We start from the raw sequence: 18,360 nt of genomic DNA, 5'->3' as shown, positions 1-18,360 counted from the left end.
ACAAAAATTTATTTGTATACATATTTAACTGCCATTCTTCTTTCTTAAAATACTGCCGAATGTCCTCTAAGCCGAGGTGAGTGTACAAACAAAATATTGATTTGCATGGCTGGTTAGGATTTTATTAATATGTGTTCGGGATCCGTTCTGCAGAAAACAAACCGGCAGTTTTGTCAATGATCCTTCTGCCATTAATCTCATACAGCTCAGTCCACGCACTGAGTTGTTTCAAAATGAACGAAGTCCTTATACCATGGCGAATCATAGTTCCAAGACGAACTTCATCGGTGACACGTGAGCAAGGTTCTGCAACTAGTTGTGATTTTATTTACGAAGATTTTTAAAATATCCTAGCGTTATGCATGAAGGGCCGCGTGCGGTTGCGGTTACTGAAACAGGCGAGAAACATTCTATTCACCTGGAAGAGGATAATATGCAGACGAACTTGAATCCATTCACCGTAGCTTCTCAGTGTTCTCAGGTCTTTTCGATGCCAAAGAATACCGCTTCGTCAACTAAAATTTCTGGTTTTGGAAACGATTGTTCGAGACTTATCACTACCAAGCGGTCGAAAGTATGAACAATGACAACAATAAAATATCTGATTCATCATTATGTTATCATATAGGGCTCACGTCGCCATTCCAACCAGAAGACGCGACCGATTTTTACACCGCGCAATATAGACAAAATTCCGACACGCTTCTTCAATGACGACGCCAAAACCAAAGCGGTTTCACCGCATATGAATGCGCAAACTCAAACAGAGATTAACACTAGTTGCTCCGCTTTAACACCACGCGCATATCATCCACCGTCAGTGGTACCGCCGCTACAGATTCCTCGTCGTTATGTGCCCCGCGAAACAGTTGGCGACATGCTCGACAGCTCCCGAAGACAGCCGCTCAGGGTGTTGCCGTTGCCGCGTGAAAAGAAGTCATTTAAAAATTATTCAGGTAATGCGTGCACATTTCATTACAAGTACTTCCAATTGGTCTATCCTTTACAGAATTGCGGAGCATTGCGTCTGCCCTCACTTTGATAACCGTTGTTTCTTGGCTCTTTTCGATATTCTTTGAACTGGAGGGCATGTTCGATATGTTGGGCGGCATTTTACGTTTCCTAACTAATTGGTATAACGAAGAGGAACCACCTATGACGAAGGTGGAGATGTTTGTGCAATTTGCGCGAAATTTGTGGTAGCAAAGGTGTGACCTAAGTGATGATTTATTGATGTCTATTTATTTCGATTTTTTGAAATTTAAACAAGAAATGTTAATACGTAACTAGATTTGATGACATAACAGTTAACCAAATTATTCTAATTTCGGGGTCTCAAAGTAATGGTTTTGGCTGCTAGATATGACCTTGGAAATTTGAACGCTAAATCTTAACTCCTTACTGATCATTATCATTATTTTTTACATTTTTTCTGTTTGTTCTTGAAGTTACTGAAATATAGGCTTTCCGGGGTTATAGCAACGAAAATAACTGGTCATGTGGATAACATGCAAATCTATGTATTTTTAAATTCTTCTTCTTCTTAATTGGCGTAGAAACCGCTTAAGCGATTATAGCCGAGTTAACAACAGCGCGCCAGTCGTTTCTTCTTCTCGCTACGTGGCGCCAATTGGATATTCCAAGCGAAGCCAGGTCCTTCTCCACTTGGTCCTTCCAACGGAGTGGAGGTCTTCCTCTTCCTCTGCTTCCCCGGCGGGTACTGCGTCGAATATTTTCAGAGCTGGAGTGTTTTCGTCCATCCGGACAACATGACCTAGCCAGCGTAGCCGCTGTCTTTTAATTCGCTGAACTATGTCGATGTCGTCGTATATCTCGTACAGCTCATCGTTCCATCGAATGCGGTATTCGCCGTGGCTAACGCGCAAAGGACCATAAATCTTTCGCAGAACTTTTCTCTCGAAAACTCGCAACGTCGACTCATCCGTTGTTGACATCGTCCAAGACTCTGCACCATACAGCAGGACGGGAATTATGAGTGACTTATAGAGTTTGGTTTTGTTTGTCGAGAGGACTTTGCTTCTCAATTGCCTACTCAGTCCGAAGTAGCACCTGTTGGCAAGGAGTTATCCTGCGTTGGATTTCTAGGCTGACATTGTTGGTGGTGTTTACGCTGGTTCCAAGATAGACGAAATTATCTACGACTTCAAAGTTATGACTGTCAACAGTGACGTGAGAGCCAAGTCGCGAATGCGACGACTGTTTGTTTGATGACAGGAGATATTTCGTCTTGCCCTCGTTCACTGCCAGACCCATTTTCTGTGCTTCCTTGTCCAGCCTGGAGAAAGCAGAACTAACGGCGCCAGGTGTTGAGGCCGATGATATCAATATCATCGGCATACGCATGGCACTAGCTGTTACACTCTTATAGAAGATGGTACCTTCTCTATTTAGTTCTGCGGCTCGAACTATTTTCTCCAAAAGCAGGTTGAAAAAGTCGCACGATAGGGAATCGCCTTGTCTGAAACCTCGTTTGGTATCGAACGGCTCGGAGAGGTCCTTCCCGATCCTGACGGAGCTTTTGGTGTTACTCAACGTCAGTTTACACAGCCGTATTAGTTTTGCGGGGATACCAAATTCAGACATCGCGGCATAAAGGCAGCTCCTTTTCGTGCTGTCGAAAGCAGCTTTGAAATCGACGAAGAATTGGTGTGTGTCGATTCTCCTTTCACGGGTCTTTTCCAAGATTTGGCGCATGGTGAATATCTGGTCGGTTGTTGATTTGCCAGGTCTGAAGCCACACTGATAAGGTCCAATCAGTTTGTTGACGGTGGGCTTTAATCTTTCCCACAATACGCTCGATAGAACCTTATATGCGATGTTGATGACTCTAATCCCACGGTAGTTGGCGCAGATTGTGGGGTCTCCTTTTTTATGGATTGGGCATAGCACACTTAAATTCCAATCGTTGGGCATGCTTTCGTCCGACCATATTTTACAAAGAAGCTGATGCATGCTACACCTTATCAGTTCTTCGCCGCCGTGTTTGAATAGCTCGGCCGGCAATCCGTCGGCCCCCTGCCGCTTTGTTGTTCTTCAGGCGGGCAATTGCTATTCGAACTTCTTCATGGTCGGGTAATGGAACGTCTGCTCCATCGTCATCGATTGGGAATCGGGTTCTCCTTCTCCTGGTGTTGTGCGTTCACTGCCATTCAGCAGGCTGGAGAAGTGTTCCCTCCATAATTTAAGTATGCTCTGGGCATCAGTGACTAGATCACCTTTGGGGTTCTACAGGAATACGCTCCGGTCTTGAAACCTTCCGTAAGCCGCCGCATTCTTTCGTAGAATTTTCGAGCATTACCCCTGTCGGCCAGCTTATCAAGCTCTTCGTACTCACGCATTTCAGCCTCTTTCTTCTTCTGTCTACAAATGCGTCTCGCTTCCCTCTTCAACTCTCGGTATCTATCCCATCCCGCACGTGTAGTGGTCGATCGTAACGTTGCGAGGTAGGCAGCCTGTTTTCTCTCCGCTGCGACACGCACTCCTCGTCGTACCAGCTGTTCTTTTACTTTCCGAAAACCAATGGTTTCGGTTGCGGCTAACCGTAAGGAGTTTGAAATGCCGTCCCACAGTTCCTTTATACCGAGTTGTTGACGAGTGCTCTCAGAGACAGGAGTGCAAAGCCGAGTAGAAAATCGTTCGGCTGTCTGTTGTGATTGCAGCTTCTCGACGTCGAACCTTCCTTGTGTTTGGTGGCGCGCGTTTTTTGCTGCACAGAGGCGGGTGCGAATCTTAGCTGCAACAAGATAGTGGTCCGAGTCGATGTTAGGACCTCGGAGCGCACGCATCTAAAACACTGGAGACGTGTCTTCCGTCTATCACAACATGATCGATCTGGTTGGTAGTTTTCGATCCGGAGACAGCCAGGTAGCTTGATGAATCTTCTTATGCTGGAATCTAGTACTACAGATAACCATATTTCGGGCCCCGGCGAAGTCAATCAGCCTCAACCCATTTAGGGGATGTTTCGTCGTGGAGGCTGAATTTACCGAACCGTAGTGCCAAATATACCTTCTTTGCCCACCCTGGCGTTAAAGTCGCCAAAGGCACGATTTTGACATCGTGGCGGAGGGCAGCTCTCAAAGCGCGCTCCAAGCGCTCATAGAAAGGCATCTTTGGTCACATCGTCCTTCTCTTCCGTCGGGGCGTGGGCGCAAATCAGCGATATGTTGAAGAACCTCGCTTTGATGCGGATTGTGGCTAGACGTTCATTCACCGCAGTGAATGATAGTACTCGGCGACGGAGTCTCTCTCCACCACGATCCTACACCACCAAACTTGCGCTCCTTTATATGGCCACTGTAGTAAATGTCTGGAGACCTACTCGTCTCTGTCCTTGTCCCGTCCATCGCATTTCTTGGACGGCGGTGATGTCAGCCTTTGTCTTTACGAGGACATCAACCAGCTGGGCAGCGGCACCTTCCCAATTAAGGGACCGGACATTCCAGGTGCATGCCCTCAATTCGTAGTCCTTATTTCGTTTGCCATGGTCGTCATCAAAAGGGGGGTCTCTCATCCGAGGCTGGTTGTAGCTCTTCACTGGGGGTGTTTTTTACGTGGCGGGTCCCAAACCCAGCGCACAACCCTTGTAGGGAATGTTTCGCCTTCTCACTTTATTTAGCTCGCCTTCGAACGGATGTTCTTAGGCTACCCAGAGGATACTTGGTCAAAGACCGGAAGTAGTGAGCTGCTTGAGCCATGTGTAAAAGAATCGTTTCTGGCCACTCCCAAGTGAATGGCGATCAGAGAACTTTCCTCACTTGCGTGAACTTCTACACATGACTCCATCCTCCTTTTAAATACTTTGCTTAAATTTCGATAGGAATAATATAATTATACTTTTAAAGTCGAGGCGACAAATATATGAATACGATACTTCGTGCTCGAGATTCGAAGCCTAGGACAAGGTAAATACTTCGTATACTAAAAAATCTATAAATCCCTGTCGAAGGATTTAAATAAGAAGAAAATTGTGTTATGTGTGTGCCATGAGAACATTATGTAGCAATTCGGTTGAATTGATCTTGTTTTATACTTACTACGTACACAGTTTACACAGTTATACAATTAAGTTGGAGGAGCGTGTGGCCATTGTTGTTCATCATTGAGCATTCATACTTTGAGTTTGTTATTATCATAGTTGTAGGGTACTTTAGAACTAGTCTTTTTTACTCCAGGGTATATATATACTTAAAGCTGTTGAATGTGGGGCATTCATTATTCACTACCGCTAACACAGGAAATCCATACACACACACTAATAAGTACTCAATAGAAACGAATGAAATGATAACATTGTTCAAACAATATCATAGTCACAATGATTAGAATCACAATTATAATTGCAGTCGACTTGCTATTTTATATATTGATAGAAAGGTGGGCCAACTTGACCGCTCTACAAACTCACAATCGACGCAGATATAAAATTCAAATGCACATGAAGTACGAACGCCCATGTTCAAATTTAGGAGGTAACAGTAATAATAATTTGGAATGTCAAATGCACCAGTTTTTATTTATTAACAACAATGACCCCAATTTAAGATTGCCCAATTATACTGTAAACAAGTAGTGGACCAACTCTTGACTCGAAAGCTGAAACTTTGTTCCATTCAAAGTGGGTATGAAAAAGCAAGAATTTCAGTATTTATTTAAAATTTAATCTATTTATATAATAAAACAACCAGCAGTTCCTAAAGCAATCTTGCACAAATGCTTCATCCGAAATTATTTGACAGTAGATAGTAGCGTAAGTACCTGAATGAACTAATTTGATAACTGATCCGCATGCCGGTTAATTTTAGATTACTCTCTAATCCATGCGGAGTACATTTTTTATGCAAGCATGGAATACTCCCGACGTTTTGAATAACAAGACAGCGAATATCCGGAGATAACGTCTCTAATTTTTCCCCGATTCCCCTGAATTCACGCCACCGCAGCCGACCGGCAACCGCGATCAACAAGCCGACAATTGTTGGCGGAAGTATTTGCTCAAAACATTGCCCAATAAGAATAAAAAACATCGGATCTATAGAGGAGGCAAAAGACAACAACAATGAAAATTGAAAAACAATGAATATGTATACCACATATACCAGCTTAGCGGTCGGATGAGTTGAAATTGATGAGTATGAAGAGTAAATCACTTACACTTACATATAAACAGTATGCAACAGTATTATTCACACCCCCACTCTAAATCTCGGAAAGAATTCATGAATCAGCAATAAGAAAAAATCTTATTATTATATTAAGACAATGCAAAAAAGCATGTTTTTTTAAACGACATCAAAATTAATTACTATCTAATATTCACACCCCTGCAACTAAGTTCGAAATAGCGGTATCTATTTAACAGTATTTTTTTGAAATTTTTTTTCAAACAAATGACTCAATTCAAAGAACTCAAACTGAAACTTTCAGTACAGTTAGAATGGGAAACTTAAAGAGCTGTGTACTGAAGTCAGAGAAAAGGTTGTGGAAATGCACAAAAAGGATTTCGGTTACAAAATAATTTTTAAAAATTTATATATTAACCGGAGTATTGTGCAAAAGTTTAAAAAAGCAAAAGCAATTGAAAACAGAAAAAGAAGAGGGGGAAAACGAAGATTTCCGAAAGAGTGGTTTAATTTATTATAAAGGAAGTCATGAAAAGTCGTCGAATATCTACTCCAATAATTTCAGCTAAAGTAAATTCAGCATTGATATTTCAAGCCAGTCTGTCAGGCGTCGTATAAGATAGGCTGTATTTAAAAAACGCCTTAGTATGTCTTTTATTTCGAAAAAAATCAAAAACTTAGGCCTAAATGGGCACGAGAAAAAGCCACGTGGATTTTGAGCGATTGGAAAAAAATAATTTTGTCTGATGAAACTGAAATAATTTTATGTATATCCTCTGACGGCACTATAAAGCCCTGAAGGAAGCAAGGAGAAAGATATAAGGTGAATTTTTAAGTTAACCAAGTTCGATAACTTGTAGTTTTCAAAGCCCTTTTTATTGTTAAAAACTACATACGTAAATTGCTACTTTGTTTCTATATGCCGTAGAACAACTAGATGCTGCGAGGCTGTAATTAAAGCGAAAGGATGTGAATAATTTTCTTACAATAAAATCTTAGAAATAAAGGTCTTTGTGTGTCAAACGTTTTGATGAAATAATTAAAATGCAATACAATTAAATTTTCTAAATGTTATTATAAAGTTATTTTTGAAACTGCACTTTCTATGCAGAGGTGTGAATAACATTGTTGTGTAGTGTATACCCATATGCATAACTACAGGTATATAAATATAAGTACTTATGCTGTGTACTCACACCGCTCGCTCAACAGCGAAAACACGATTCACGACACCGACATTCTCGGTCACATATGAGATATTAAATAATATTTACAAACGCAGCTCACTTTGTAGCCAGGTTAGGCGGTGACTTCTAACCACAACAACACCAAAGAGTGATTAAATTAAACGCTAACGTCGGTTAAGCATCCGTTTACTCGTTTATCCATTTGCCATTTACAGTCTAGAGATCGACGCGCAGAACATAAAGCACACCCATCCGCGCTCAACGCTTCGCAGCAATGCGCCAACAATGCCTCCTATTGTGCGATGTGCGTTGATGGTTGATGTGTAGTAGTGTACAAGTATGTATGTGTGGGGGAGAGGAAACAGGAAAGTGGCGTCTTTTGACATTTTACCCATTTACCTTTTCCGCATTTAAGGTATTAAAGTGCTTCCGTTAGGTTGATTCCATTGAATACTCCGCAAGTTCACAACGAGATATGTATGTATGTACATCTACTTATTTTGGACTTCCGAAGTGTTGGAACTCGTTTTCTCAATTGTTTAATTAAAACGGTATGCTCATTGTACTATATTGAAAAATTGAACTTTCCTGTTGTGTTCTAAAGTCAAATGTAGGCTCGGCCCGTCCGCCACTAGGTGTTATTTTACAACTGCCCACTTCTATTGGCTTGATGTTTTCGAGAAAAGGAAGTGACTCAACTAAAAATCATTTATGCAACTTATGTATTTAAGTGGATTTTCTTAAGTCACAAGCCCTATTGATTTATTTCCTTTTCAAGTGCTCTGTTTTACAAACATTTACTTCAAGATAACCATTATTTTCAGTTCACTTCGGTATATCTATGTATACATGTTCCTCGTATTACACTTTTGTATGCAGGCGTACAAACATTGCACTCCTATTAAACAATAACTGTTAATTAAGAACCAATTCTAAAATGTAATATTACATAATATCAATCAATGTCAATATTCAAAATATTTACTTTAGTTTCGACCAGTTCCAACCATTAATTTTAATTGTAGCCTCAAAGTCATGAGTGTTGGGAAAGCTTACCAGCACCACCAAGAAAATGTGTTGATTACTTTGATACAATCGCTCTCGAATAATATAATGAACAAAATATTGGACATTTCATATATTCATACTTTAGATTATGTACTAGAGATCAACACGATTAAGTAACATAATAATGTATCAGTACTGCAGTATTTGTATAAATTTGTTGTCTTTGCTTGTTAATATCAACTCAACGATTGTTGCAGGTCTCTTTAATTTAACCTCTACAACAATCGCACATACATTTATTAATCTTATAGCTTTATTGTCAACAGAGAAAGTAAATGAACGGAGGTGATTTGCTTAACTGTTTTTATAGCGTTGAACTGTTTACATATGCGCTCTAATAGCTTTGAAAATGACACCATTCCGGGGCATTAATTATGCTTGAGAATATGCATGGGTCGTGCTGTCAGACTGACATCCATGATATGCGGAAAGGAAATAGGAAAACAAATACTAGAACATTGATAAGGGCTAACCTAGGACGTTTTAGTGATTAACTTTCTCGAATGTAAATCGGTACTATTCGATAGATACATATGTATGTTTGTACCTATATACTGATAATAGTGATTATAATAATCACACAAAGCCTCATATATTTCTAGACAGATATCCCAAATACATATGTATGCGAAACACATATTAATCTGTATGTAAAGTGTTTAATTGAGAGTACTTTCATTTATTATTTTAAAAACAACTTATATCGGGTGATTTTTTAAGAGCTTGATAACTTTTAAAAAAAAAAAAACGCATAAAATTTGCAAAATCTCATCGGTTCTTTATTTGAAACGTTAGATTGGTTCATGACATTTACTTTTTTCTAAAGGCGTTAAATCGCATGATCTTGGTGGCCAACTGCCCATGCATCCCGAAAAATGCACTGTTTGGTGTGGTTTGTACGCTGGTGGAATCATTGGACCGTATTTTTTCAAAGATGCTGTTGGACGCAACGTTACGGTGAATGGCGATCGCTATCGTTCGATGCTAACAAACTTTTTGTTGCCAAAAATGGAAGAACTGAACTTGGTTGACATGAACAAGATGGCGCTAATGCCACAGAGCTCGCGATTCTATGGCTTTTGAGGGAAAACTTCGGAGAACAATTCATCTCAAGAAATGGACCCGTAAGTTAGCCGCAGATCATGCGATTTAACGCCTTTAGACTATTTTGTGTGGGGCTACGTCAGTGTCCCAAAGTCTACAGAAATAAGCCAGCGAAAACTATTCCAGCTTTGGAAGACAACATTTCCGAAGAAATTCGGGCTATTCCGGCCGAAATGCTCGAAAAAGTTGCCCAAAATTGGACTTTCCGAATGGACCACCTAAGACGCAGCCGCGGTCAACATTTAAATGAAAGTATCTTCAAAAAGTAAATGTCATGAACCAATCTAACGTTTCAAATAAAGAACCGATGAGATTTTTTGCAAATTTTATCGCCGTTTTTTTAAAAAAAAATTATCAAGCTCTTAAAAAAATCACCCGATACAAGCCTTCCCACAGCAGAAAGTAATCATAGGCTCCCACGGCGTTTTGCCGTTCCGATGGGAAAATTTGTTGCCTTAAGTATACAAAAAGTACAATAAACATGAAAGAAGACATTCTACGACTTCACATGATGGTAGTTGAACTCATTTGCACAAGATATTTGTTTCGAAATCAGCGAATGGAAACATTTTCAGAACCATAACCTTTGTTTATATACGTTATATATGTATTATATAATTACATATAAAGGGTGATCCATTTTGAGGTTCCCTACTTTTTTAAAGAAAAAGCACAGAAACTTCAAACTTAATGGAAAATGTTTATTATCATTCCAAAGAACATGCTTTGGCATTTATTTTTTGAAAATTATCTCTTTCAAATGTTGGCCGCGCCTACATCTCGGTCTACTTTTCGGTAACCAGTTGAAATGCTCGGTAACTGGCGAATAACAAGCATAATGTTTTGCTCCAAAGCTTGAATCGAAGCGTGGTTGTCGGTATAGGCTTTAGACTTTACATAGCCCCACAAGAAAAAGTCTAACGGTATGACGTCACACGATCTTGGTAGCCAATCGGGTCGCCGAGATCACGAGATTCAATTCCAGGCATCAAATAGTCGTTTATTATGGCGCGATAATGGTCGCCATTGACGGTTAAGTTCTCACCGACATAAGTTTTGAAGAAATATAGACCAATGATTCCACCGGTTCTTTAGTTGTGAAACGTTCGCATACATATCAATTAGCGGTCAGCAATTACCCTTATTTCCTTATAAAGTAGATATACATACCTAGTATCTTTACAAATTCGAATGTTGCCGTTTTGCGATTCCGGTTAGTTAGCTTAATCCTAAAATGGGGCACTTACGAAAACATCTGCTTCGCTTGTTACCAGAAAATAGTCCAGTCATTTAAGCTTAAATTAGGTAAGAATCTCGTAATTCGATATACCCATTTACATACATATACATACATATGTCTGTAAATACTTGTATATTGACACCCTAAAGTTGTCTCAAAACCTACATATGGTAGGTATGAAGAAGCCAAAAAGGAGGAGTCGGAGTCCGAGGAAGACGACAACATGGGTTTCGGTCTCTTCGACTAAACAACTCAACACTAAAGTTGGTATGCCCTACCATATATAGGTTTTGAGACAACTTTAGGGTGTCAATATACGAGTACAAGTATTTACAGACTTATAAATGGGTATATCGAATTCCGAGGTGAATTTACTATAATGACTGGACTAAAAGTTTTTTTATCAAATGTACTTCTTGTATTTATATAACAGATTTGCTCTTCACTGCATTACATGATATCGGCGCATATAAATGAATATGCGAATGCGTGTACATACATATATGAGTGTGTGTTGCCGCATTGACTTCAAAGTCAACAGCTATTTTAAATACCTTGAGCGGGCAGCCTTGACTTTCGTTGTATTAAATAAATTTGGGAAAAAACAACTTTAAATAAGCTGAGAGAGACAAATAAGAGCAAAAGGAGAAACTTCAACAGAAAAAACAGACAAAACAAGTTATTTCGCTAGCTATTCGCATAGCTTAGCTGCATTCATGCATATGTACATACATAGTATGTATGTATGAATTTAGGCACAAGGTAAACGCGGAGGGTAAAAGTAATATTCGAGAAAGGAAATATAAAATGTACCACCATGCGAAAAGTGCAGAATTGGATTATTTTCTACATTCGTGCAACAGCAGAGTATCTTCGTTTAATTCGTCAAATAACTAATATTAGTTCTCGTATAATTTTTACATTATTCTACATATGTACATAGTGTATGTATGTACATACATATGTATATATATGTATATTATACTAACAAGAGTATAAAAATAGATAAAAGTTTTGCGATCATCGATATAGTATTTCGATCATTAGAGGAAAATACCACTTTATGCGATTTGCAATGTATAGTATATCGCTTCTAAATCTCACAAGCTGGACTTCGACTGAGCAAAGCTCCCATAGAGACAGCTCCAACTGAAGAATGAATACGAAGCGATAATACGGCAAGACACTTAACAAGTTTTTCAGGTTCAGTAAAGTGCAGTGTACACAACTCCAACTGTTGCTGCATCACAGTCACCAGTCGTAGTGTTGCGTTATTGCGGCTGAGTGTGCTTTGCAAAAATCTAGGTCTTGTATTTTGACTCCAGTGTTGCTGTCACCCCTTCAACGGAGATAAGAATGTGTGGCAGACACGCCAGGTTTCAGCGGAATGTTAATTGTGCTAAGGCGAAGTGGAAAGTTATCTATTTAGTTGTCCCTGTATGTACATAAAAGTGTATTTAATGGATGCTTTCTAAAAATTGAAGTAAAAATTAGGAAAAAAAAAATTGTTTTAATTTCTATAACTCTATATAGTCTATAAGTCTCTCTAATTCGAAGTTTTTTTGGGGGTTATGGTGGCTCGAAAAAGGAAGCTCAAATATATTTTCATTTGCACACGGCTTTACATTTGTAAACTGATGAGATAAATTATGTTAACTGAATTCGACAACAGTTTTTGACCAATGTTTCTCTGTAAGCAACAGGAAAATTCCGAATTCAATTTATACATGAGGAGCGGATGGCTGGTTAAATAATCACTCTACTTCGCCTCGGTCTTAAATCTTGAATCTAATGCATAATCAGAGTTGAAATTAATTCGAGGAGAATCATAAAGTTACCGTTTACATTTTTTCCAAAGTTTCATTTTCTCATTTATTTGCATATTACTACATATTAAGAAAAAACATTACGGTAAATTGCCTACCACGGACAATATGCAGTCGTCATCTGCACTGTTGCTTCGAGGAGATTGTCAGGATAACAATTATTGCCTGTGGAGACAGTGTTCAAATCTATTCAAATGTTTGTCTTGAAAACTGTAATCATAACACAATTGCAAACTAAGCCAATGATGAATGTTTGATGTATTCCAAAAAAGGAGACAATTCCGTGTTTTTAGAATGTTCGGACATTTGAATTTTGACAAGATTGCTTACATTATTCTTTTGTTTTTCGTTTTTTTTCTTTCTTCTTTTCACAGCGGCCTTATTGCAGTTTCGGACGACAAAGTAAATTATTGACAAGTGTGATAAAAATTTATACTACGGCAGCACTGTCCTAAATCAGAAAACAGCTGCGAAAAAATTATGACAATTCATTGAATTAGTATTTTTCAGAATTTTTCAGCAAAGATAATATTGCTTTAAGAATAAGTCTTTGTGAACTTCAAAAGTTAATTTCAATTAATTCCATATCCATTATTAGTACTGTGGTTGTTGTATCTATCAAGTTCACAGAGAATATTTGGAAAGCGATCACACCAAATGAATGTCGATGCTTTTCAGCAGTCGCTAAATCAATCGCTGCAAGCCCTTGCATTAAAGTTAGAACTATTTGTGGGCGTGGCGGTGCAGACAGTAGTTTCAATACAGCAAGAATTCTCTGAAACAACTAGCAATTGGCGTAGTCCTATTGAGTTTTCAGCGCTGCAGCTAACTCTGCTAAAAGTGCTGCTGGTTTTGTTACTAGGTACTGCGGGACTCATCGCGTATTCGTGGCGTGTTTACGGAAAAGTAATAACTGAAAAATTTGTTCGGCCTAGTAAGTAAAAAAATATATAACTGTTTATAATTGAGTAGTTAAAATAAAGCACACTATTTATAATTGTCCTAGGCACTCTCAAGGAAATTGAGGAGCTCAAGTTATCCGTCGCCAAATTAAAATTGCCTAAAGAGCATTCACCTAGAATATAAAGGATCTACTTGGTTGAAAGTAACGAAAATGTCGAAAATCAAAAAGTTCTTCTCTAGGAAAAAGGAGGAAGCAGCATTTAAGGTTTATAAATATATTAATCGATTTTAGTATACAATTCACAAATAAATTGTATCTTATCAATCTTATGGAAGCTGCCCACTAATTTCTGTTCTATTGCAGTTAAAACTAGGTGGCGGAATGGGACAAGGCCGAACCTTAAACGCTGCACCATCGACTCCGAACAGTTCAAACTCTAAATCCGGGAATGTCTATGTGCCACCCAAACGACAAGAAATGAGTTCGGAGGCACGTCAAGCAGCAACAGCAGCACTAGCTCGTATAGAGAAGAGAGAGACGAAAGATTTCAATACCTCTCTGGCAGCTATCAAAGCTCAAGCGAAACGGGAGTTGGAAGCCGAACAAAAACTGCGGACAGAAGAGCTGAGCGTTTCTTCGGGGCCGTCAAGCACCACGACAAAAAGGAATATGGCCTGCGAGGGAGTATTTTTTCGATGCCCGTTAATTAGTGACGAAATTTTATCCAGGAAAGAGTGGAAAATTAAAATAAAAGAGTTTCTATATCAACAATTGGAATCAGAGCGAGCATTGACTGCGTGTTTGATAATATGCAACTGTAACACACGTGAAAAGGTTTGAACATATAAACTTTTGGATTGAATTTGTCTAACCCGTAATATCTAGGCTGATGATTGCATACAAACACTTTCAAAATATCTTGAGAACATATATAACCATCCCGAGGAAGAGAAATACTATAAAATTAGAATGTCCAATAAGTATGTTTTGGTTGTTACTTGTAATGAATTTATTCATTCCACATTTTCATTTCCAAATTAATTTCAGAATTTTTAGCGAGAAAGTTCGTTATGTAGAGGGAGCTTTGGATTTTCTGCTTGCAGCTGGTTTCCGTGAGATTGATATCGATGGTGAACCATTTCTCGTTTGGTCTAAAGAAAACGTTGAAAATGATTATGATTTGCCAATCTTGCTTGATGCTTTGAAGAATGCTGAAACTATACAACTGGATTTAGACAGAAACATTATAGTTCTAATGCCTTCTCAGGCTCGAAGTGCAGAGTTGCCTGATGATTTCTATCGAATCTCTCCAGCTGAAATCAAACGTGAACAACAGTTACGCAGTGAAGCTATTGAAAACTCGCAAGTATTACGAACAAAGGCAATGCGAGAACGTGAGGAACAACGTAATTTGCGTTTATATCGTTTCGCATTGATGAGAGTTAAATTCCCAAATGGTATTTATATTCAGGTGACCGAGCGACAGCACATATAAATAAACAATTGTACTAATTTCTTTTATTTTTGTAGGGCACCTTTAATGTCTATGATAAAATTAGAGATATATATGAATTTGTGCAATCGTGTCTTATCGACGAAAATTTGGATTTTAATTTAGTTACTACAAATGGTGTTAAATTCACTGATGAAGATATGGAAAAGACTTTATATGACTTGCGGTAATTAAAAATATTTATATTAAACTTTTTAAAATTTATAGACTTTTGTCATTTATAGACTCATTCCAAACATTGTGTTGCTGTTTACGATTCCTGGCGCAACCACCTCATTGGTAGCTGATACGAATTTTTTGAAAGAAGAATTCTTGATGTTGGTGCAAAAGATGTAAAATTAAATTTTTCAAAATATTAGTACAGCTTGTAAGTCTAAGCGATCATTGTAGATTTTAATTTTTATTTAGTTGCTATTTCGATTATTTTATGTTTTTACAGATTTAAGAAAATGTTATATCTATGACTGCGTGGGATATTGTTCGATAAGATTTTTGTGACGCGGCACATCACAGTTTCCTTTTCTCAAAATGGCAAAAACCCAACAAATCACGACTCCCGAAACTCCAATCCATTGAAACATTTAGCATGAAAACTAACGCAAAGTTTCGATTAGTTTCGTCAATTTGATCTTAAAAATTCGTAGAAATTTGATTGATTTAATCGATAGTTGATTTGCAAAGTGTAATTCCAACACTAAATTCAGCAAACAATTATTGAATTTTTTGAATATTAACTTTGACTATTGTGAAATATTGCAGAACAAATATATATGATTTGTATTAGTCACCTAATATTGCACTTTTTTGTGTGTAATTATGCATTAAGATGTATGATGATATGAATCATCTATTCTTAAATCGATACAAGAGTCATATCCATAACTAAGTTTCTTGTGCGGAGGGCTTAAGGCATGCAAGTTATCGTCTTGTATTGGAGTTGGCACCCCTATTGAATTATCAGCTGTTTAGCTGTCAAAACGAAACAAATGGCTTTTATTTTTGTGTTTGTAATAAAATGGATTCAAAAATTAGAATGTAAGTAAATTTTTAATTCTCAGAGAGTAAATTAAACAAGTTTCTAATAGACTTATAGTTGGCGATGTACGTGGCCGATTTCGACAGCTTTTCCAACGCGTGGAAAGTATAAACAAAAAAGCCGGCCCTTTCGAAATCATATTTTGTGTTGGGGAGTTTTTTGGTACAGTAGAGCAAAATGATGAACTGATTGCTTACAAAAATGGAAATAAATTGGGTAACATTTAATAAATCAATAAGATTTAAAATTACAACATAGTTTATTTACAGTGCACGTACCTACGTATATTCTTGGGCCCTGCTCAAAAGAAACAGTAAATTTTTACAATGACATAGAAAATTGTGAAATATGTGTTAATTTGACTTACTTGGGTAAGGAAATATCCTTGTTTTGGTTGTAAAATTATAGAATATTTCCAAATGTTATCGAAGCACGTTATTGTAAGGAAAAGCTTAATTGTGTGCTTATACAGGTAAACGAGGATTATATACTCTCACCTCGGGTGTTAAAGTAGCTTACTTAAGTGGGCTGGAGAAGGTTGATGGCTACAATCCTATTGAAAATGAAAAACATATTTTCTTTGACAAAGATGACATATTATCTATTTGTAATTCATGTGTTGTAAGTAAATCGTCTGCCTCCGATTATAAAGGTGTCGACATTCTGCTCACCTCTCAATGGCCATATGGGATACACGAAGATCATGTAAGTAAAGTTGAAACATTCATACATATGTAAATAAACTTTTAATTATAGTTTGTAATTTTGTAAAATGTATCAAATCAATTTTTCTGCTTTTAACTTAATACAATCAGACGAATATAATGTTAGCATGAGTTTAATCAGTTAGCATGCTACTCTTCTTTTGACAATTAACTTTGCAGAAAAATGCTTCAAAGATGATCTCATTTTTATGTAAAGAAATCAAACCCCGCTACCATTTTTGTGGCCTCAACAACAAGTATTACGAGCCATCTCCTTTTAGGTATTATCCTAACTTTGATCTAAGTGCACACATTTTTAATATTCTCTATTTTAGAATACCATCTGACCAGCTAACTCAATTAGAACTTTGCACTCGTTTTATCTCTTTGGCGGAGGTGGGCAATGTTGCTAAGGAAAAATATATTTATGCTCTAAGCTTAACGCCAGTGGAGAAAATGCGTGTTTTGGAGTTGATACAAAAAACGACGAATGAAACTAAATGCCCGTTCGTTGGTATGAATTTCCCCGTTTTCACAGGAGATGACAGGGTAATGACACTTACGTAAACTATAAATATATTTGAAAATGAGCTCAATTAGTTATAATACATATATATTCAATTACAGCAATCAGAATGTAAACAATATTTCTATGACATGAATAAGGGTGGAGATGATATTCGAAAGCGGTCTGGTGGTAGTAGCCAACGTCCTGAGAAACGCGCACGAATTATGAATATAGATCAAGGTAAATTAAGCCAAACATAGTCGTTTTCATCTGGTGCAATTAATATAAAATATAATTTTTTTTAGAAAAATGTTGGTTCTGTTTATCATCATCCGATGTAGAAAAACATTTAGTTATTTCGATTGGAGATAATTTTTATTTAGCTTTAGCTAAAGGACCAATCAACGAATTCCACGTTCTTATTATGTCCATAACTCACATTTCTTCAGCATCGCTCCTATCTGATGACGATTGGAAGGAATTGTCAAAATTCAAAAATACGCTACGTGACTTCTTTCAATCGTATGGGCAAGTTGTTTGTTTTACTGAACGTCACTACAAGTCGTCGCATTTGCAAATCAATGCGTTAGGTATTGATGAAGGTTATGCGTGGAAGATCAAACATGCGTTCGAAGTAAATATACTTAAATTAACTGTGAAAGATATTAAAAGAAAATTATATTTTTTTGTTTTAGGATAAAGCTGAGGAATTCAATTTACAACTCGAAACTCTACCGGCCCTTACATCATCGCAAATGCTTCCGCAACAAGGACCCTATTTTGTAGCGGAATTGCCGGATAAAAGCACGTTGATTACTCGTCAAATGAAACATTTTCCACTTCATTTTGCACGGTATTTTCCTGTTTTAAGGTTTATTATCGCGTAATGTACTAATTTATTCTATACTAATTTCAGTGACGTCTTTTGCTCGGAAAACTTACTCAATTGTGACGAAAAAGTAGATTGGAAAGATTGCAAATTAAACAAAGATGAGGAAATTGAAATGGTAAAAAATTTCCGTAAAAAATTTCAAAAGTACGATTTTACCCTTTAAGTTTAATACAGTTTTTTTAAGTGAAATATAATCGACAATTTCTAATAAATTGATGCATTTTTTTACGAATAT

General features: G+C 37.6%; 4 protein-coding genes across 4 annotated transcripts; all 4 read left to right on the top strand.

The window, feature by feature from the left end:
• On the top strand, positions 1 to 1,467 carry LOC120781268. The gene is made up of 5 exons (XM_040113450.1): positions 1 to 76; positions 154 to 294; positions 355 to 574; positions 629 to 956; positions 1,010 to 1,467. Exons 1-5 carry the CDS (start codon positions 60 to 62, stop codon positions 1,201 to 1,203), a joined length of 900 nt encoding a protein of 299 aa, XP_039969384.1. The 5' UTR covers positions 1 to 59; the 3' UTR covers positions 1,204 to 1,467.
• Positions 1,468 to 13,038: 11,571 nt separating this feature from the next.
• LOC120781226 lies at positions 13,039 to 13,738 on the top strand. The gene is made up of 2 exons (XM_040113359.1): positions 13,039 to 13,502; positions 13,575 to 13,738. Exons 1-2 carry the CDS (start codon positions 13,226 to 13,228, stop codon positions 13,652 to 13,654), a joined length of 357 nt encoding a protein of 118 aa, XP_039969293.1. The 5' UTR covers positions 13,039 to 13,225; the 3' UTR covers positions 13,655 to 13,738.
• Positions 13,650 to 15,777, top strand: LOC120781224 (UBX domain-containing protein 6). Its single transcript, XM_040113355.1, has 7 exons — positions 13,650 to 13,736; positions 13,836 to 14,306; positions 14,358 to 14,452; positions 14,520 to 14,943; positions 15,003 to 15,151; positions 15,210 to 15,352; positions 15,425 to 15,777. The coding sequence occupies exons 1-6, from the start codon at positions 13,683 to 13,685 to the stop codon at positions 15,319 to 15,321; spliced, it is 1,305 nt and encodes a 434-aa protein (XP_039969289.1). The 5' UTR covers positions 13,650 to 13,682; the 3' UTR covers positions 15,322 to 15,352; positions 15,425 to 15,777.
• Positions 15,778 to 15,879: 102 nt separating this feature from the next.
• On the top strand, positions 15,880 to 18,337 carry LOC120781223 (CWF19-like protein 1 homolog). The gene is made up of 10 exons (XM_040113354.1): positions 15,880 to 16,020; positions 16,071 to 16,237; positions 16,291 to 16,392; positions 16,494 to 16,726; positions 16,906 to 17,006; positions 17,061 to 17,274; positions 17,353 to 17,473; positions 17,539 to 17,867; positions 17,929 to 18,086; positions 18,150 to 18,337. Exons 1-10 carry the CDS (start codon positions 16,001 to 16,003, stop codon positions 18,286 to 18,288), a joined length of 1,584 nt encoding a protein of 527 aa, XP_039969288.1. The 5' UTR covers positions 15,880 to 16,000; the 3' UTR covers positions 18,289 to 18,337.
• Positions 18,338 to 18,360: the final 23 nt, after the last annotated feature.

The sequence above is a fragment of the Bactrocera tryoni genome, unplaced genomic scaffold (assembly GCF_016617805.1).
Source record: "Bactrocera tryoni isolate S06 unplaced genomic scaffold, CSIRO_BtryS06_freeze2 scaffold_517, whole genome shotgun sequence".
Classification (NCBI taxonomy): domain Eukaryota; kingdom Metazoa; phylum Arthropoda; class Insecta; order Diptera; family Tephritidae; genus Bactrocera; species Bactrocera tryoni.
Note: the sequence above shows the minus strand (reverse complement) of the source record. Positions and strands in the feature narration are given on the sequence as shown.

What these genes read in the sequence shown, in the direction of transcription:
- LOC120781223 (XM_040113354.1), top strand. Translation starts at nt 16,001, where the DNA reads ATGGATTCAAAAATTAGAAT. An exon ending in TACGAGCCATCTCCTTTTAG is followed by an intron (nt 17,007 to 17,060) that starts GTATTATCCTAA and finishes TCTCTATTTTAG; the next exon opens with AATACCATCTGACCAGCTAA. An exon ending in TTTTCACAGGAGATGACAGG is followed by an intron (nt 17,275 to 17,352) that starts GTAATGACACTT and finishes ATTCAATTACAG; the next exon opens with CAATCAGAATGTAAACAATA.
- LOC120781226 (XM_040113359.1), top strand. Translation starts at nt 13,226, where the DNA reads ATGAATGTCGATGCTTTTCAGCAGTCGCTAAATCAATCGCTGCAAGCC. An exon ending in TGAAAAATTTGTTCGGCCTA is followed by an intron (nt 13,503 to 13,574) that starts GTAAGTAAAAAA and finishes TAATTGTCCTAG; the next exon opens with GCACTCTCAAGGAAATTGAG.
- LOC120781268 (XM_040113450.1), top strand. An exon ending in ACGAACTTCATCGGTGACAC is followed by an intron (nt 295 to 354) that starts GTGAGCAAGGTT and finishes AAAATATCCTAG; the next exon opens with CGTTATGCATGAAGGGCCGC. An exon ending in GTCATTTAAAAATTATTCAG is followed by an intron (nt 957 to 1,009) that starts GTAATGCGTGCA and finishes TATCCTTTACAG; the next exon opens with AATTGCGGAGCATTGCGTCT.
- LOC120781224 (XM_040113355.1), top strand. Translation starts at nt 13,683, where the DNA reads ATGTCGAAAATCAAAAAGTTCTTCTCTAGGAAAAAGGAGGAAGCAGCA. An exon ending in AGGAGGAAGCAGCATTTAAG is followed by an intron (nt 13,737 to 13,835) that starts GTTTATAAATAT and finishes GTTCTATTGCAG; the next exon opens with TTAAAACTAGGTGGCGGAAT. An exon ending in AAAATTAGAATGTCCAATAA is followed by an intron (nt 14,453 to 14,519) that starts GTATGTTTTGGT and finishes AATTAATTTCAG; the next exon opens with AATTTTTAGCGAGAAAGTTC.